Source organism: Stigmatopora argus, chromosome 11 (assembly GCF_051989625.1).
Source record: "Stigmatopora argus isolate UIUO_Sarg chromosome 11, RoL_Sarg_1.0, whole genome shotgun sequence".
Taxonomy (NCBI): domain Eukaryota; kingdom Metazoa; phylum Chordata; class Actinopteri; order Syngnathiformes; family Syngnathidae; genus Stigmatopora; species Stigmatopora argus.
Genome location: NC_135397.1, coordinates 1,895,805 through 1,912,851, shown reverse-complemented (window position 1 = coordinate 1,912,851; position 17,047 = coordinate 1,895,805). Strand labels below are relative to the sequence as shown.

The window sequence follows — 17,047 nt, the reverse complement described above, 5'->3', positions numbered from 1 at the left end:
TTTCAGCAGAAAAATACATCAGAAAAAAAAAACAATTTTGAATTATAGTCATATAAGCGAGGATGTGTTCTTTTCTTAACTTGAATTTGTGGAAAATCAAGGAAAAACATTCAAAGGTGAGTGAAAAGAAGAAAATATTTTTAAAATGTGCATGTAGAAAAAAAAAAGTTTTATTTTCTTTGACTTTTTGAATGCTCCTGATGTATTTTTTTAATGCGGATAGTCGCACTTCCAAGGGAAAACTACAAATCCCATTTTTTGGATTGAGAAAAAATCACTGCCTTTAAAAACATGTTTTCTTTTATTTTGTCGACAGTGTCAATGACGGTGCTGACAGTACATTCCGAAAACAAAGGTGAAGAGGTGGAGGCGGCGTATACCATGGCGGCGGCGGCGGCGGCGGCTCGTCTGCCGGACGACAGCCAATCAATGGTTGGGTCCTCTCTGGAAATGTCCGCACGTATTGGCGCGTTCTCAAACAATCTTTTCATCCGTGGCCTCAGGAACCGTGGAGGCCACGTCCTCTGAGGGCTTCTTGCCCGAGCCCTGGCTGAAGCTGCGGTCCCGCCACTGGTCCGGGGCGCCGTCCTGAACCGTCTCGTCGATGCTTTCGTACGGCTCAGACGTCCACTGATGAAAGGCAAGAGATGAAGTATGGTTATCGAGTTTTCCGAGGGAAAATCTGTCAGAGGAGGGCAGTAGAGATCAAAATACGTTATTGCGCTGTATTTAATTTTAAATTCATTTACAATGAAAACTTTGTGATGGATTTACCTTAACTGGATGAAGCACCTCATAGTACTGTTTTTTCCCTAATTGAAAGCCTTCAACATGCTTCCTTTGCATCAAAATGGTGACTTTTTCCCTAACTTGAAAATTTTGTAAGTAGAGGTGTACTTTATATGTAAATTCTCTCATTCGTTCCACGGTCCTCACACGACTACCAACATAAAGAATGAAGTGAATTGCAAAACTTCCTTTGCACCAAAATGGTGGCCAAGTACTACAGTCGTACCTCTACTCACGAAATTAATTGGTTCCAAGACTTTTTTCCTAACTTGAAAATTTCGTAAGCAGGTTCCAAGACTGTTTTCCGAACTTGAACATTTCGTAAGTAGAGGTGTACTTTATATGTAAATTCTCTCATTCGTTCCACGGTCCTCACACAACGACCAACATAAATAATGATGTGAATTCCAAAACTTCCTTTGCACCAAAATGGTGGCCAAGTACTACAGTCGTACCTCGACTCACGAAATTAATTGGTTCCAAGACCTTTTTCCTAACTTGAAAATTTTGTAAGCAGAAGTGTACTTTATATGTAAATTCTCTCATTCGTTCCACGGTCATCACACAACGACCAACATAAATAATGATGTGAATTCCAAAACTTCCTTTGCACCAAAATGGTGGCCAAGTACTACAGTCGTACCTCGACTCACGAAATTAATTGGTTCCAAGACTTTTTTCCTAACTTGAAAATTTTGTAAGCAGAAGTGTACTTTATATGTAAATTCTCTCATTGGTTCCACGGTCATCACACAACGATCAACATAAAGAATGATGTGAATTCCAAAACCATGAATAACGCTAGTGTTGGCTGTCTAAAAATCCATCGCACTCTCCTTTCCCGTTTTCAGCGTCCCCTTAACCGAGCGCTGAAAGAAGCAACATTTGCATAACGACAAGAACGACCTGCGTGGCCCTGCTTCCCGAGCGGTGCGAGGGTCCCACGGCGATGTTGACGCTGGACGAGGACTGCGTGTCGGTGGTGTTGCCCCCCTCCGCGGCCGACAGCCCCGAGATGACCAGGCCGCTGGAAAAACTGCGCTTGCCAAAGAGCAGGCTCAGGGTAGACGAGGACGACGACACCTGTGGTGGAGAGACCGTTTGCGTGAGTAGATCTTCACACATCACAAAAGTCATCCCAAACAATCTGTTTTTGATAACGAGAACTCCAAAGGCATTTAAAAACAAGTCAACTAGTATGTCTGGGAATGTCCTGAACATACAAAGTGGTTTTTAACTGTTCGGTTGGCAGAAATCAAATAAACCTGCCCTTCCAGTCAAAACGGATTGGACATCCATCAGTGTCAAAGGTAGCCAATGAGTTCGTACTTAAAATTCAATACGGAAGTGTTTTTTTGTACCCCATTCCAATTCTTTGTCACATCCATAATGAAGTCCACATCTGAGTTCGCAACAGAAAGCCGAACCGGCAAGCTTAGGTTGGTAGGCCAAAGTAGAGTAGCGAGCCAATACCTGACTGGAACGCTGCTGATTCGGCGCCACCTGGCTCTGGGAGCTCACACCGCCATTTCCCGAGAGACGAGGGACCTGAGCAACGGGGGCGGGGGGAAGTTCTTTGTTTCTTAGGGAACCAAAGCTAGACACGAGTAGCGGTCATGGTGGTGTAGGGAGTTTTACTTGGGAGAAGATGGAGGCTATGGAAGTGTTGAACGACAGCTGGCTGTTGGACAGGCGGTGGACCAGGCCGTGATTGGAGACCGAGTCCACGATGGGACCCGATTGGCTGGTGACTGGCGGGCGCTGGTTCTGAGGTTGCACCGACCTGCTGCGGTACTCCCTCCCGGCTGCGCGGAAATTGAAAACAAATGGATTGAAAGTCCCCAAAAAATTTGCAGGGACGTTTTGTTACCCGAGTTGTGGTGTCGGTGACTGCGTGTGGTACGGGGGGCTCGGTGCTGGTGAGCGCTCAGACTGTTGGAGGTCGCCGAAGACGGCCGGTTGTGGCTCAGGGAGGACGAACCGCCCGTGCCGCAGTCGCCGTCGTCCACGTTGACTCCGCTGTTGCAGCTGTTCAGGTTGTCCTTGCGAACTCTGATGGCGTACCGGATTCGATTTTTAGTCTTTTTCTACCCGACCAAACTGTTCGCAACGGGACTTCTTCTTAACCTGAGCCATTTGGAGCACAGCCAGGAACGAATGGCATCGAAGCTTGACGCCCCACCTCCCATGGCGCGCAGCGTCCGGTGCGTTCCCGCGTACGAGGTCGTCAGCGGCGACACGTACCTGGGGAGGCCGGCAAAGCAACGGCTGTCCAACTCCGGAACGAGGCTCTGGTTTCTCGGACTCTTACATGGGGTAGCCTAGCGGCTGGTCGCACGACGAGTTGACCATGTTCCTCAGCGCCTGTTTGGAGTTTTGGATGCTGCCGCGCTCCGGGTTGCGATTCCGTAAGAAGACCAGTTCTTGCTGCTGGCCCGCCCATAGGCCTCGTACGCACTCCTTGTTGATCTGGCATTGGACGATTGAAGTAGGAGAACCGAGTCCCCTGTGTTTCGTTGCAGATTCCGTGGGAGATGGATTTGGTTACCTTGATGACTTTGAAGCTGAGGTGGCGTTTGTAGAGCATGATGATCTTGTACTCATCCGTGCCGTCGTCCACCATGTGGCGTAACGTCAGCAACGTGTCGCGGCTGGATAGGACCGCCTTGCGCCAGGCCGGGTCGCTCTCGTGGCAAATGACCAGGCTGCCGCGGTAGTTGGTGATGGCCTCGTACAAAATGGAAGCCTCCTCCGTCTCCTCCAGACAGGTGAAGTGGTCCTAGAGAAGTAGGAGCAGATGTTGTTTTAAGGTCGCTCTGTCAATCGATGAGAGCGCTAGTTAAGGAAGGGAGACTTTTTGGTTCTTTGGTTGGGTAGTCACATTTTTGATACTTGAAGTGACTGGCTCTGATTTTTTAGTGAGTAGGAAACTTTTGAAACCTGATGGAGCTTCAGGCTCATTCTGACGGCAGGTGCCACCACCTTCTGCAGAAGGTCCAGGTCGGCAAAAACCCACTCATCCTTGGTGGCGATGCGGAAGTCGCCTTTGAACAGCGTGTTGAAACCATACAAGAAGGATTCCAGGCTTGACAATGGAAAGGAAACAAAGACCATTAAGAACAAAAAAAATTGCTTCTGATTCCCCCTCGTGCTAGCTAGCGCTTGCAAACTTCCATTCCAGTTTGTTTTCCCAAGTATGAAGTTAACGCTACATCAGGGGTGGCCAAGTCTGGTCCTGGAGAGCCCCTATCCAGTCTGTTTTCCATATCTCCCTCCTCTAGCTACTTGATACCGATTGGATAGAAGCTCTCGAGGACTGACCGGACGGACTTGGCCACCCCTGTGCCACATCGTCTGTTGGTGTTAGTGCTAAGTGTTACTTCTACAATCTCACTCTCTTCCTGCCTATATTTCAGGGATCGACCAGCCGTGACTCCATTGGCGACAAGCACTCCAGAATGGATGGCCGGAGGGAACAAGAACTGATGGATATTTTTCAATCCCCGTAAAGTCTCGGTCTGTTAAGATTAAATGTGAAAAACCTTTACAATTCCCTTTGGCCTTTAGGATTAACACGAAAGGCCGTTCTGGATGACCGAACAGACCACCGATCCGAAAGGGCGTGGATACAAAGTGCGGCTACTTTACCTGTTGGACATGTTGTGCGATGCCGTCCCCAGGGATCGCCTTCCCAAAACGGACAGAGCGTACGACAGAGTCACCAGGGGGGAGTCTTCGTCGCTGTCCACGGGCTGGACGCAAATGAACGAAGAAGAACAGAGTGTCTAACCTGCGTCGGAATGTTCAAATCCTCCGCAAAGACCCCGACGGATCCCGTACCGACTCCATCTTGCCGGCGCAGTACTGGATCCACTCCAGGTAGACATTGCAGAAGCTGGCTCGCGTCACCCCCTGCAGGCAGTGCACGTAGTCCTCGTCGATCTTGACGCCGAACACCTGAGGGTCTCGCTCGATGTGGTGCCACTTGGTGTAAGACTGCAGTGCCTCGTGGATGGCGGCGTCCTTCAGCCAGTCGCTCAGTTTTGGGGACTGCACCAGGTAGTAAATAACGCTCTGGGGGGGGTGGGGGGGGGGGGGGGGGGCGAACGGAAGAACCGAAAAGTTTAAGTTAGAACTTTATTTCATGCCGTATTGGGAAAATTCTTGGTTGCAAGACAAACACAAGACACACAAGACAATGTAGACCAGGGGTGTCAGACTCGGGTTGGTTCGCGGGCCGCGTTAACGTCAACTCGATTTCATGTGGGCTTGACCATTTTAGATATAATATTTAGATTTTTTTTAATTATAAATGGATTAAAATAACTGGATTAAAAGCCCTGAATATTCAGTTTTTTATAGATATAAAATAATGTTTATTTCAGCTTTTTTATATTTATATATATTTAGAATTTACAAAATGATTTTTGAACTAAAAACACAGAAAAAATGGATTAAAAATGACAATTATTGATTTAAAAGGAGGAAAATCAGGAAATTTAATATACATCTGTACTCTTCATTTGAATTTGATCCTAAAACAGAAAGTCGGCACTCATGATTTACTTTCCCGGGCCACACAAAATGATGCGACGGGCCAGATTTGGCCCCCGGGCCGTCACTTTGACACATGTGATGTAGACCTAGACTCCGCTTTGGAGCGCTACCTTCAGGTAGTAGGTGACCAGCAGCTTGCGGAGGTCGTAGACCTGCAGCATGGTGGCGGCGTTGTTCTCGCTGATGCTGTAACCCTCCAGCAGGTACTTGGTGGCCGTCACCTCCCAAGCCAGCCAACGCAAGTTGAAGGCGGCGTTGCAGGACAGCACGTGGGGCAAGTGGCCCGGCTCGCAACAGCAACAGGCGTCGTCCTCCTCCACGCCTTCCGTGATGGCCTCCACCTCCCTCTGCTGGCAGTAGGTTCCTGGACCGGGGCGACGGTAGCGCTCGGGTCAAAGAGAGGGGGACCACCTCCTCGGAGGGGGGCGACGGCGTACCCCTGAATTCCAGCCCGCGGAGCTGGAAGGTGACCAAGCCGTTGCCGATCTCGATCAGGTGCACCAGGGCGTTGAGGTAGTCCGAGGCCAGGATGAAGCAGTCCCCGGCGCTGTAGTTACCCCAGCGGCCCAGCGTCAGGTCGCCGCAGAGGGAGTGCTGGAGCGAGCGGGTCAGGTACTCGTAGAAGATGGAGTTGAGGTTGTTATCGTCGCAGCCTGGCAGGGTGGGACGAGATCGTCAAATGCCGGATGGCGCAAAGGATCGTCGGGGGAGCGACGGAGGGAGAGCTTGAACGCCATGGTGGAGTATGGTGAAGGACAACTCACCCGTCTCTTTGTCCACTTGAGACACCAGGCGGCTGTTGGAGTTGTCGACGCGCTTGGTGCTGCATTGGACCAAAAGTTTTCACCTTCAGAAAGCTTTTTATCTCAGGTGAGTAACAAAACCGGGTGAGTAGAAGGAATGTATTTGGAGCCGTGTTTTTAATTTGACCACGTGGTGTAAATATTAGTCAAAAGGCGTAGGTCATCTTAAGCTATGGCCCACTTTTGGCCCTTTTATAGTTCTTCTCACATTTGAAAGTGTAAATGTCAGCGCTCCAGAGAACTTTCCAATCAATTTAACCAAATCAAAACCTATGAAGAATATTCTTAACGCTTCTTTTTTCACGGGTCTGTTTCAAAAGCGGAATCGTATTAATCGGAGAAACCGAAAACAAAACGTAAACGATGCTACATGCGGCCTTACTTGTAGTTTCTTTCCCAGAATTTGATGGGTCGCGGGTACGAGGAGATGAAGATGGCGCTCCCCAGAAACGGGGTGAGCGGGGTGTAAAAGACGGTGGTGATCAGCGTCTGCAACAGCAGCATGGCCGAGTCTGTTCACGCGACGGTCAAGTCCACTAAGCTGCGCTTCCAATGGTGAGCATCACGTGCGCATTTGGGTAATATCGGAATGGAGGATACGAGGTACTGCGAAGGGTTGGGCGAAGGCGTGGAAGGCGCTGCCCCAAGCGATCTGCCAGGGGGCGATGTAGATCAGGATGAAGTGAAGCTTCAGCAGGAGCTCACGCATCTAGAAACAAGACCAAAAATACACTTTATCATCCATTAGCTACATTAAAAAAAATATTTCAGCCTGTGGAACGGCACTTTAAAAAAAATTGATCACCTTACATTCGACTATACTGATTGGGTGATTTATAGTCAATGGAAATGCATTGATTTTATCTGAACGGGACACATTCAAAAAAGTCTGGTCATGTTTCATTAAGAATAAGCATTTGTTTTCATATTCCTTTCAAACAAAGACCAGCAAAAATTATTCTGTTTTTATTTCTAAAATAATTGATCTCCTTTTCAATGATGTATTCATTTAAAATACAGAGACAAAATTACCAACACTAGTGAGAGGCTAGAAATGATCATTCTCAACAATCTTAACAAATAAAAAATAAAGCCTAAATGAAGTTCAACATGAACAAAATACAGATCTAAGAAATAAAATAAAGAACTTTAATGTGAAAGTGAATGGCAGACTTGGTATTCTGTATATGCATTCTGTATGTCAACCACCAGGGCTATTTTTTCTGGACCGATATTAATATTTCAAAATATTCCAGGAGATTCTACCAATGGCGCGCTCTCACCTTGTGGAAGAGGATAGACACGACAAAAAAGTCCAGCAGGAAGCTCTCGGAGGCCTCGGGGCAGTCAAAGTGGAAGAAGACCAGCGTGAAGAGCAAGGTGAGGAACTGGAAGCTGGGGTCGCAAAAGGACGAGCGCAGGAGCTTCATCCCGGCCACCGTGGTCAGCAGCACGTCCAAACTGGGCGCGGGCCAAAAGATGTCAGTGGGCGACGGAGCTCTGGGGCGAGCCTGGGTCTGGGGGGCGGGGCTTACTGGATCCCCAGCCTCTTGCGGTGGCTGAGGGCGAAGCCGTCGTTGGTCAGCGCGCTCAGCACGATGGCCGGGTACACCACGTACTTCTCCAAGCACAGCAGACACACGTACAGGCGCTCGAACCACATGAGGACTGCGTCCTCTTGAAGACACCCAGAAAAGGATCAAATATTGAGTATATTTGGCTATACATTTTGATTAAAAAAGTGTCTCAATTGGAAGGAGATGAGAAATGAATATCCTGAAAATCGGCACTGGTGCTGACCTCTGGGCTCAAACTGGTGGTACTCTTTGGTCTTGAGCAGCGGGTGCGAGATCCACAGCCAGGGGTGATGCTTCCTCAGCTGGGGGATGAGGTAGTGCGTGACGAAGCCCACCGTGCCGGCCAGCGCGTACAGCACGATGGTCACGAAAGGCTGCCGGCACAATAGGCAGACCACAACGCCATTTCAAATTTGTCTTGCCGCTAAATCAGTCGCCTGATTTTCTGATACTGATTCCCGTACTCCCAAGAACTGTATTACTAGGTGGGGGGGAGTACTACATCCAAATAGAACTATCGCAACATAATACAGTAATCCCTCGATTATCGCGGTTAATGTAGACCAGACATGGCCTCAATAAAAACAAAAAACAGCAAAGTAGGGTCACCCCTATTTAAAAAAAAATAGCTTGCGAGTTTCAACGTGGATTTTCACATTTTTATGGACTTACAAAAAAATTTCCCCCAGAAAAAAAATGCAATGTAGTGAAACCGCAATAGTTGAAGCCGCGATATTCAAGGGATTACTGTAATCATTTAAAAGATCAATTTGAACAAAGCAGAGAATACATTTTTTTTCCAAAAATAAGGTGGCATAATTTAACTCCAAAGAAGCACTTTCACCTTTAGTGACAGGAAGACGGTGCTGGCCGTGAGGGCAAAGGTCAGGATGTACGCCAGCGAGCAAACCATCACATCCGACAGAAGAATCTCCTTCTGTGGAGAGTGATCATTGATGCTAATTCAATTCCTATTTGACTCACAGTCGCATCGTTTGCCCACCATGGAATTTTGCAACTTTTTAGGCAGCGGGTCTTCGATGTCCACGTCTTGACCTCCGTCCTCTTCCTCGCCTTCCGCCAACGGGGGCATCACTTTGGACTTGATCAGGGACCTAAAAGGAAGACAGAAGTAAGTCACTTTCTCTTTTTCACATTCATTTGACGGACTATTCCTCACAGCATGACCGAGGGGTCGCTACTCTGCCGACTCAGGTGGTAGGAGAAGACCACCAGGAGGCCGCAGAAACCCGAGAACAAGGCCGGCGTGTGCTGCTCGTCCCACGGTTCCTGCGAGCCGCAAATTGAAAGACTTTGAAAGACCCTCCATCGATCCCAAGTTTGCTTTTCTACCTTGAGTGCCCCGAAACAGAAACCATAGAGAAGAGACAGAGCCGCCAGGCTGCGGACCACGCCGTACACCGCCGAGATCAGACCGGTCGCCGCTGGAACCACAGCGGGCGAGCGCTCAAACCCGGTTCGGGTGCAAAATTCACTCTGATTGGCGGCCTGACCTGTCCCGCCGAAAACATGGACGTCCATCTGTTCCAGCAGGTAGATGGTGAAGGTGTTCACTTGTGGGAAGAGGCCCACCAGGAACATGATGGGGAAGCAGTGCGTGAAACCTGTGGCGAAGATCCATCAAGGTCTCCGGCAAAACGCCAGCGGCGGTGGGTGGGTCGTACCCACGAGCAGATTTTGCAGGAAGCGCAGGGCGTCGCGGCAGGCGATGGTGACGCCGTACAAGGTGGACACGGGGAGGTCCTTCTTGCGCAGGAGTCGCTCCAACGTCCAGATCAGCGAGCAGAAGACGCAGAAGTAGACGGCCCGGCTGTAAGCCACCAGCCGGTTGTGACCCTGCGCGGGAAAACGCCAACGTCGCGTCCCAGCCCGTGTGGCGTGGCTTCCGAAACGACGGGCGACTCACGTGTGTCGGCGAAGCCGCATCCGGTTGAACGCTCTGCGAAAGCAAACCGGAGAGAAATCACCATTTCTGTCCAGGATTTGAAGGTTCCTCGGATGATACAGACTCGGTTTACCTTGAGTAAGGAGTACTGGCAGCTGGCGATGACCAGACAGAACTGGAAGACCCAAAAGTCTTTGAAGCAGCCGTCGTTGAGCAGCGCGAAACCCAGGAAGGAAACCAGGAAAGCCATGAAAACGGCCAGCAGGTTCTCCAGAACATCTTGGTTCCTACACAAACCAAAACCTCCAGCTCAAAAGCCGTCCGAGGCAGCCATTTGCCGTTGGCCCCGCCCCATCACCAGCGCTCACCTATCCAAAAGGGCTAGCAAGGTGAGTCGGTCGTATAAAATGTTGACCCACTTGCCGCCAAACAGCTTGAGCTTGTAGTAAATCTTCCTGGTGGGCTTCTCCTGAGTGGATGTCTCGGAAGAATCGTCTAAACTGTCCTCCTCCTGAGTAATATTTGTCAATCATTGTCAACATTCCTGAGGAATCATGGAATTTAATCTACTTCAATGATGCTGCTACTTCAATTTGTTATTGTTGTTGGTCCCCTTGTTTGTTTTGAAACAACTTTAACCGTCTTGCGTTTTAAACTGTCGTTTCAGGGGTACTTTGATGATCCTTTTTCTCTTGTCAACCAAAATAACCCATTTCTTTAACAATTTATGGTGCATTTTGGTAACTCTATTTGTCTTTTTCACCAATTTCAGATCCATTGAGCGATTCAGACCTGGAAGATCTCGGGGTGAGTCCTTCTGGGACGAAGTCGGTGCGAAGGAATGATGCGGCGTTGAAAAGGACAGTCGGCGTGAGCGCCCGCCACGCTGTCCTGGCACTCCGAATTCGAAGACGTGGACAGCAGGTCACTGAACACACCCACACATTCAAGTACATCTAAAACCTGACGTTAGCCCAACAAATTGAATCTCACGCCATTTTGGGTCGTACCACATGTTGCCGGTGATCAGCTCGGCTCCGAGCGGCAAGTTGAGGGCTCGCTCGGCGTACAGTTTACGTGGCCTGTCCCCTTAGGATAAAAAAAAAACATTTTTAAAAGGCAACATGTATTAAAAAAGCAGGTGAAATCAATAGACCATCACAAAAACTAGAGAAACGATGGCGCAACTTTCGAAAGACCAAACAAAATTTTAATGAATAAGCACTTTTCTGCAATTTATGACTCACGGTGCACAGTGTGAAAGGTGTACGCTTCCTCCTTGTTGGTCGCCTCCGGTCGACAGATCACCTGCAACATGGAACTTTCCGACTGGGACGTTTGGGAAGGCAGGGAGTCGTAGTCGGGATCCTTTTCCGTCTGCGGACTGCAAGAGTAAAACCAGAATCGTGAAGCATTTCCGCGGAAAAGTCAGTCATAGTACTTGGAAAAGCAGTTCACTAGTTCCTACCTATCTGGTGAGACGATGGGGATGTGGATGGGTAGAAGCGACTTGTCCGGAGCCAGACTGGCAGGGGGTCTAGGTCGTTCCGCTTTGGCGTGGACTTTGGTCTCTTTGGCCTCGGTTCCCGCCGACGACGCGCTCGGATTCTCTGCAAAGCGTTTCGCTCTTGATTTTTAGGTGTCGGGGTCAAATGTTTGAAAGATGGAAAAGATGAGGAACCTATTCGCTTCCTGTCCGTCTCTGTGGAGGTTCCCGCTTCCGCCAGGAACTCTGGACCTTCTTCTTCCCTGGCGAACCCTCGGGTGCTGAGCGATTCCAACAGGGAGACGAATTCCAAGAAGTTGGATTCGTTGGGAATCTGCCCCTCCTTTGCCTCCAGGTCCGACTTGGAGCTGGTCATGGTGGCCTGGCGGAGAGAAAAACGCGGTTCGTGCCAGCCAGGGCGAGCGCGGAGAACGCCACGGGGCCGACGTACCGCGTTTTGGGAGCGGTCTGGGAGCAGCACGGCATCCGTCCCGCTGTCCATGCTCAGTCCGCGGAGGTGGGCCCGCCCTCCCGGACCGTAGCGGCCCAAACCGGGCGGCAGACGCAGGAACCCTTGAGGGTCCGTGCCGGAAACCAGAGGGTCCTCGTCGTCGACGCCGGGCGAGCCGTCCTCGTCGGCGGCTTCCCGCGGGCCGGTCGGGTCCTCCACCCCGCGGGGACACTCCAAGGCGGGCAAATCCGAACCCACGATGTCCTCGCACATGTAGAACTCGTCGCTTTGGCTCGCCATAGGTCTCGAAACAGATTGGTCCTCCGATAGGTCCGCTTCTTCTTTTTCCTCCGCATCTCCCAACGCTTGCTTCTCGTCCTCGGGAAGGTCAAAAGTGATGACGGGGATCTTGATGTGGCATTCCTGAGGGAACAATCGAGGAGAACTTGGAGAAGAACGGCAATTTGGCGCCGGAAAATGCTGTTTTGTGTTCAAAACAACCTTGACGTCGACAAAAATGAAAGTCTTCCGCATCACGTGACGTAGAAGTAAGTCATATAACTTCTTTAATCACATAATTTAACCATTTTTTCTTCTAATAGGACAATGGTACCCCCACTTATAATTGCCTCTACATACAAAATATTCAGGTTAGGAAAAACCTCCAGGGGAACCATTTTGTCCCAAGATACAAAGATAAATCATTTTTTGGTACTGCTTCACCTCGCCAGGGTCGCGGAGGTGCTGGAGCCTATCCCAGACAATTTTAGGCACCGGGCTGGGGAAAAAAAACCCACGCCACACCATGCAATCTATGGAAAAATCCATCCATACGTAGAGGCCTTCAACTTATTTCACCTGGACGTTCTCCAGCAGGTTCTGCTTGACACCATCTTCCATCTGAGCGCCGGCGACAGCCATGACTATCTTGACCGCCTCAACGTCCGCCTGACGAGGAGGGGACGAGGGTGCCGGAGCGGCGAGGACGACTTCTTCTTCATCTGAGTGGTACGTTTCCCGCTCTCGCTCGTCCTGACAGACGAGATAAAAATATTCATTTACACAATTGGACCAAAGCGATCGGTCTAGTCAGTTTTAGTTTAGGAGTCATTTTGTTAGCTTGGCTTCATCAGCTAGTTGTCTTTTATTTAATCCATCCTTGAGTCACTTTGTCAATCAGTCAGCCAAGCTCGTTCAATTCATTTCATCAAGTTAGCTAGTTCGCTAGCTTGTCTATCCATCCGTAAGTCAGTTAACCCAGCTCGACTTGCACGTGGCTATTATTTTAGCTTTTCTACCACCACCTCTCTACCAAAACATGCAGTTTGTCAAAATGTTTTACCTGCTTCGCTGGGCCCGCAACGTCTTCATCGGGGCGCTCGCGGCTGTTGTCCAGCGAGTTATTATTAGCGTCCGAAGGCTCCTTCTTCCCCTCGCTTGCCTCCTCCACATTGCCGGCATCTTCCCAAGGCGAAGGACCATCTTCGGCTCTTTCTCCAAACGCCTCCCCCTTCTCCTCTCCTGGTCCCTCATCTGTTTTGTCCTGATTTTCAGCGATTATTTCCACGGACGCAGAGTTCTGTGGCTCCGTTAGGGACGGGGGCCTCTGCTGGGCCTGCAGCAGATCACCGGGGTCCTCTGGGTGGGGCTCCGTCCCTGGCTGTGGACCCTCTGTGGTGCACTCGGCATTGCAGGTCACTGAAATGGTCACCATTAGGTCATCATAGACTGAAAGAATATCCATCGGGAAGATTAAAAATCATCAACTTGACTACCCGGACGCTAACGTAAGAAAAACGAGTACGTCGATTCCCTGTTCTACTAAATTTCAGAAGAATTTCCTTACCTGCTATAGTCTTTCCCTCTTCTGATTCGGAACAATCCTGCGTAGAAGAGAAGCCTCTCGTTGAAAAATTCATTGGTTTGAGGCCGGCAGAGAGGTCAGCGACCACTCACCACCACCCCGGTGGGTCCGCCGGCGGTTTCCGTCTGCTTGACGGTTACCTGGATCACCTGGCTTGGACGTTTGGTAGCCAGCATGGTCATGGCAACACTGTCTGGGACCGTGCTGCTCTTTCTAGCGGGGAAGGGGAGGAGCTTATGTCAAAGGATAGACGACAACTTTATCGTGTGGAATTTGAAAGGACAGAATTTGGTTTCACCGATAGTTGAGAAAGACAGAATTTCCGGAACGTAGGGTAGACATTTTATCAATCCCAGCGTTCCGTCAGATTTTTCTACCATGAACTGTTTTCTGATGGATTGCTTTTGGCGACTTGTGTCAGATTTTTGCCTCCACTTCTGTGACGATTTCATCATGCTCGCGTGACTACGTGAATTATTATTTTTTTCTTATTTACGTGAATTCAGTTCACATTCGGAACCTTCCTCCCAATCAGGTCAACAAAAATCACCTTTTGTAATATTTAGAGCAACTGGCGTCATTTTTTTTTTTACTGTTGACGGCGTTTTCAAAAGAGCATTTTACGGAAAATTGGCCTATTTTTGAATAGGCCTACAAATAGTAGGATTGAACGTTGCTCACGTCTTTAAAGAACAAAAACTTACAGATAAAGGACTTGTTTTGTGCTGGGACTGGTAGAAAGAATTGGACTGTCATTCAGATTGATCACAAAAGACGAGACGAGAACTGACAAAAAAACGACAGAACTGACAAGAATAGTTGCAAAAAAAACTGTCTGTCGTGCATTATTGATGTGAGCTATTATTATTTTCGTCACCTTAGCTAAAGCTCTAGAAACCGTCAGCGTTTTCTCGGATTGTTTGGGTGTTCAACCTTCCGGAATGGAATTTGTGCGGGTACTTAGCCAAAAATATTGTGTTGTGGTGAAGTGTGAACGTGTTTCTTTTGTCTCTCAAGATTCACCTGATGTTGGCGGGCAGGCAGGCGTCGGAGGCCACGTGACCCTTCTTGTCTGCGGCCCCGCCGAGGTCCGAGAGGCTGGCGCGGACCACCGCCTCGCCCTCGTCGAAGAGTACGTGCAGACGGTAGTTGGCGCTCTTCACCAGCACGAAGAAGACGGTGATGGAGGTGCAGTAAATGCTCAGGGCCATGGTGGTTGGCGGCAAGGCCTGAAGGACGGTTGAGGTTCCGTCAATTCAAAGGTAGACAAATTGTTTCCTCAAATTCTGCACCCTGCTTTTCGATTTCGTAACTACATCTCGCATGCATTGAATTTCTTTCTCTACAACAAGGGTGTCAAACTCGGGTTTGTTCGTGCGCCGCAATAACGTCAACTCAATTTCATGTGGGCCGGACCATTTTAGATATAATATTTAGATTTTTTTATAAATAGATTAAAAAAACTGGATCAAAAGCCCTAAATATTCAGTTTTTTATAGATATGAAACTGTTTATTTGAACTTTTTTTTCTTAGTAAGGGAAAACATCTAATAATCATTAGTTTTTCATTTCAAATGGAAACATTTTTTTTATTATATTCTATATTAAAGTTGAAAAACGAAAATATTTTTATATATTTATTTTTAGATTTTACAAAATGCTTTTTGACCTAAAACCACCAAAAGAAAAAAATAGATAAAAAATTGCAATTATTGATTTAAAAAGGGGAAAATCAGGAAATATAATATACATCTATAATCTTCATTTGAATTTGATCCTAAAACAGAAAGTTGGCACTCATGATTTACTTACTCAGGCCGCACAAAATGATGCGGCGGGCCAGATTTGGCCCCCGGGCCGCCACTTTGACACCAGTGCCCTACAAGCTTGGAACAGTAGGCAAAGGTCAAGGGTCAAACTTATTTTTGTCGGGGGTCACGTCGTATTTGAGGTCGTTATGGCCGTCGGCTGCAATTAAAGCTATTGACCATTTTTCTGATATAGACATTAAAAAAATCCTCCTTATGTGCCTCTTGATAGCATATATTCATTTATTGAAGTCGTTTTTTTTCTTTATAAAAAGGGGAAACATTAAATATTTATGTTCAATTTCAATATTTTGTGTTTTAATTAAAAAGGAAAAACCGTAAAAATTATGTTTTATTTATTTACATTGCAAAAGCATTTTATTTTATTTTTTTAGTTTTCAAAAAAATAATTTCTTCCAAAAACTGTAAAAAAAAAAAAAAAAATCAAATGCACTGAACTAGGAAAATGACTCAAATTAATTTCGTATTTCTCCCTTTGTGGACGCACACGACATTGTGATGCAACGTGTAAAAAAACAAATAATAATTTTTAAAAAATGCCATCCAACGTAACGACACGTGCTCCTGTTTTGGCTCGCCTGCCCCTTCTTTTATTTTCTCCAATTTTAAAAGGCTACCACCTACTCTCACAATATCAAACCACTCCTAGCATAACATCATTTCCATATTCCTATTTTTATCTTCTCATCTATAAATATTTTATGACTTTGCACTTTAACTCGCGCATCACCATTCCTTGTCGCGACCGCCATCGAGGCATCGGTTCCTTCACGTGCGCCCAACGTGCATATACGTCGCCGCTTCACCGATACCGTCTCTCTTTTGCAGGTTCCCCCGTCCGTCGAGCCGCCACATACGCCGACATACCCCACTGCGACAATGCCGTCCGTCCCTCTGGCTTTCCTCACAAAGAAAGGTAAAAAAAAAAAAAAAAAGGCCCCACTCACCAGATGCAGGGAAAGCGGCAGCATGAGCAGGAAGATCCACAGATAGAGGTGGCACGAGTTGTTGAATTTCTTCTGCTCAGGGTCGTGGTACCAGCCCCCGGTCAAAGACGCCCACACGCCCTGGCGGAGGGTCTGAGCAACGTGGGAGCCCATCTCCGCTCCTTCTTCTACCTCCTCCTCCTCCTCCTCTTCCTCCTGGGCCACCTCCTCCACCTCCTCCTCCTCTTCCTCCCCGCTCGGCTCGGTCGGACGAATGGTGCTGATGATGCGGCTAGGCTACGACGACAAAGAGGCCGTGCTCTCGACGCGCCTCCATGTTGCCTCGACGCCGCGACTCCTCCCCGACGTCTGCCATCCCGTCGTCGGTGGGTGAATCATCGCCGACGCCGCTGTTCTCGTCCCGCTCTGCTCCCCTTCGCCCCCCCCTCTTTGCTTTTTCTCTCACTCTCGCTCCTCTTCCTCGCCGGGCCGACAGATGCGCAGATTTGGCCGCCTCCTCCCCCGCCGTTCACTGTCTCTCTTCCATCTCTCCTCCCCTTTTCCTCCTCTATGATGCGATTCCCACCTTCGCGGTCTATACGCCAGGGCTTCTCCGTTACAGCGGGACCTCTACATACAAAATATTCAGGTTACCAAACGTTACATTTTGGGTAGGGATTCGGAAGAAATTCCAGGTTACGAAACGTAAAATCTCATCGCCCAAAATGTGAATACACTTTACATATCCTGTATTTTTTTTTTTTTAAACTGGCGGAATAGAGTTGCTCTCCCATTGGCTAGGAGCGACTCGTGCTTAAAGCCACTTAATGGTGGGCACCACGAAAATATTTTTAAGTTG

General features: G+C 48.4%; 1 protein-coding gene across 1 annotated transcript; it reads right to left on the bottom strand.

Annotated features, from left to right (window-relative positions):
* Positions 1–247: 247 nt before the first annotated feature.
* Positions 248–16,708, bottom strand: pcnx2 (pecanex 2). Its single transcript, XM_077613573.1, is given in 39 exon segments — positions 248–630; positions 1,696–1,872; positions 2,263–2,337; positions 2,428–2,594; positions 2,660–2,841; positions 2,917–3,033; positions 3,101–3,258; positions 3,338–3,568; positions 3,730–3,874; positions 4,438–4,541; positions 4,630–4,863; positions 5,457–5,710; positions 5,784–5,999; positions 6,111–6,169; positions 6,532–6,661; positions 6,750–6,858; positions 7,433–7,610; positions 7,685–7,826; positions 7,950–8,100; positions 8,571–8,663; positions 8,730–8,841; positions 8,907–9,016; positions 9,080–9,171; positions 9,241–9,583; positions 9,654–9,686; positions 9,766–9,919; positions 10,001–10,143; positions 10,425–10,560; positions 10,643–10,721; positions 10,880–11,016; positions 11,101–11,242; positions 11,314–11,500; positions 11,570–11,992; positions 12,428–12,601; positions 12,912–13,297; positions 13,416–13,452; positions 13,526–13,646; positions 14,457–14,662; positions 16,210–16,708. Coding segments are annotated over 39 exon segments (6,246 nt in total). The 5' UTR covers positions 16,363–16,708; the 3' UTR covers positions 248–474.
* Between the last annotated feature and the right edge of the window lie 339 nt (positions 16,709–17,047).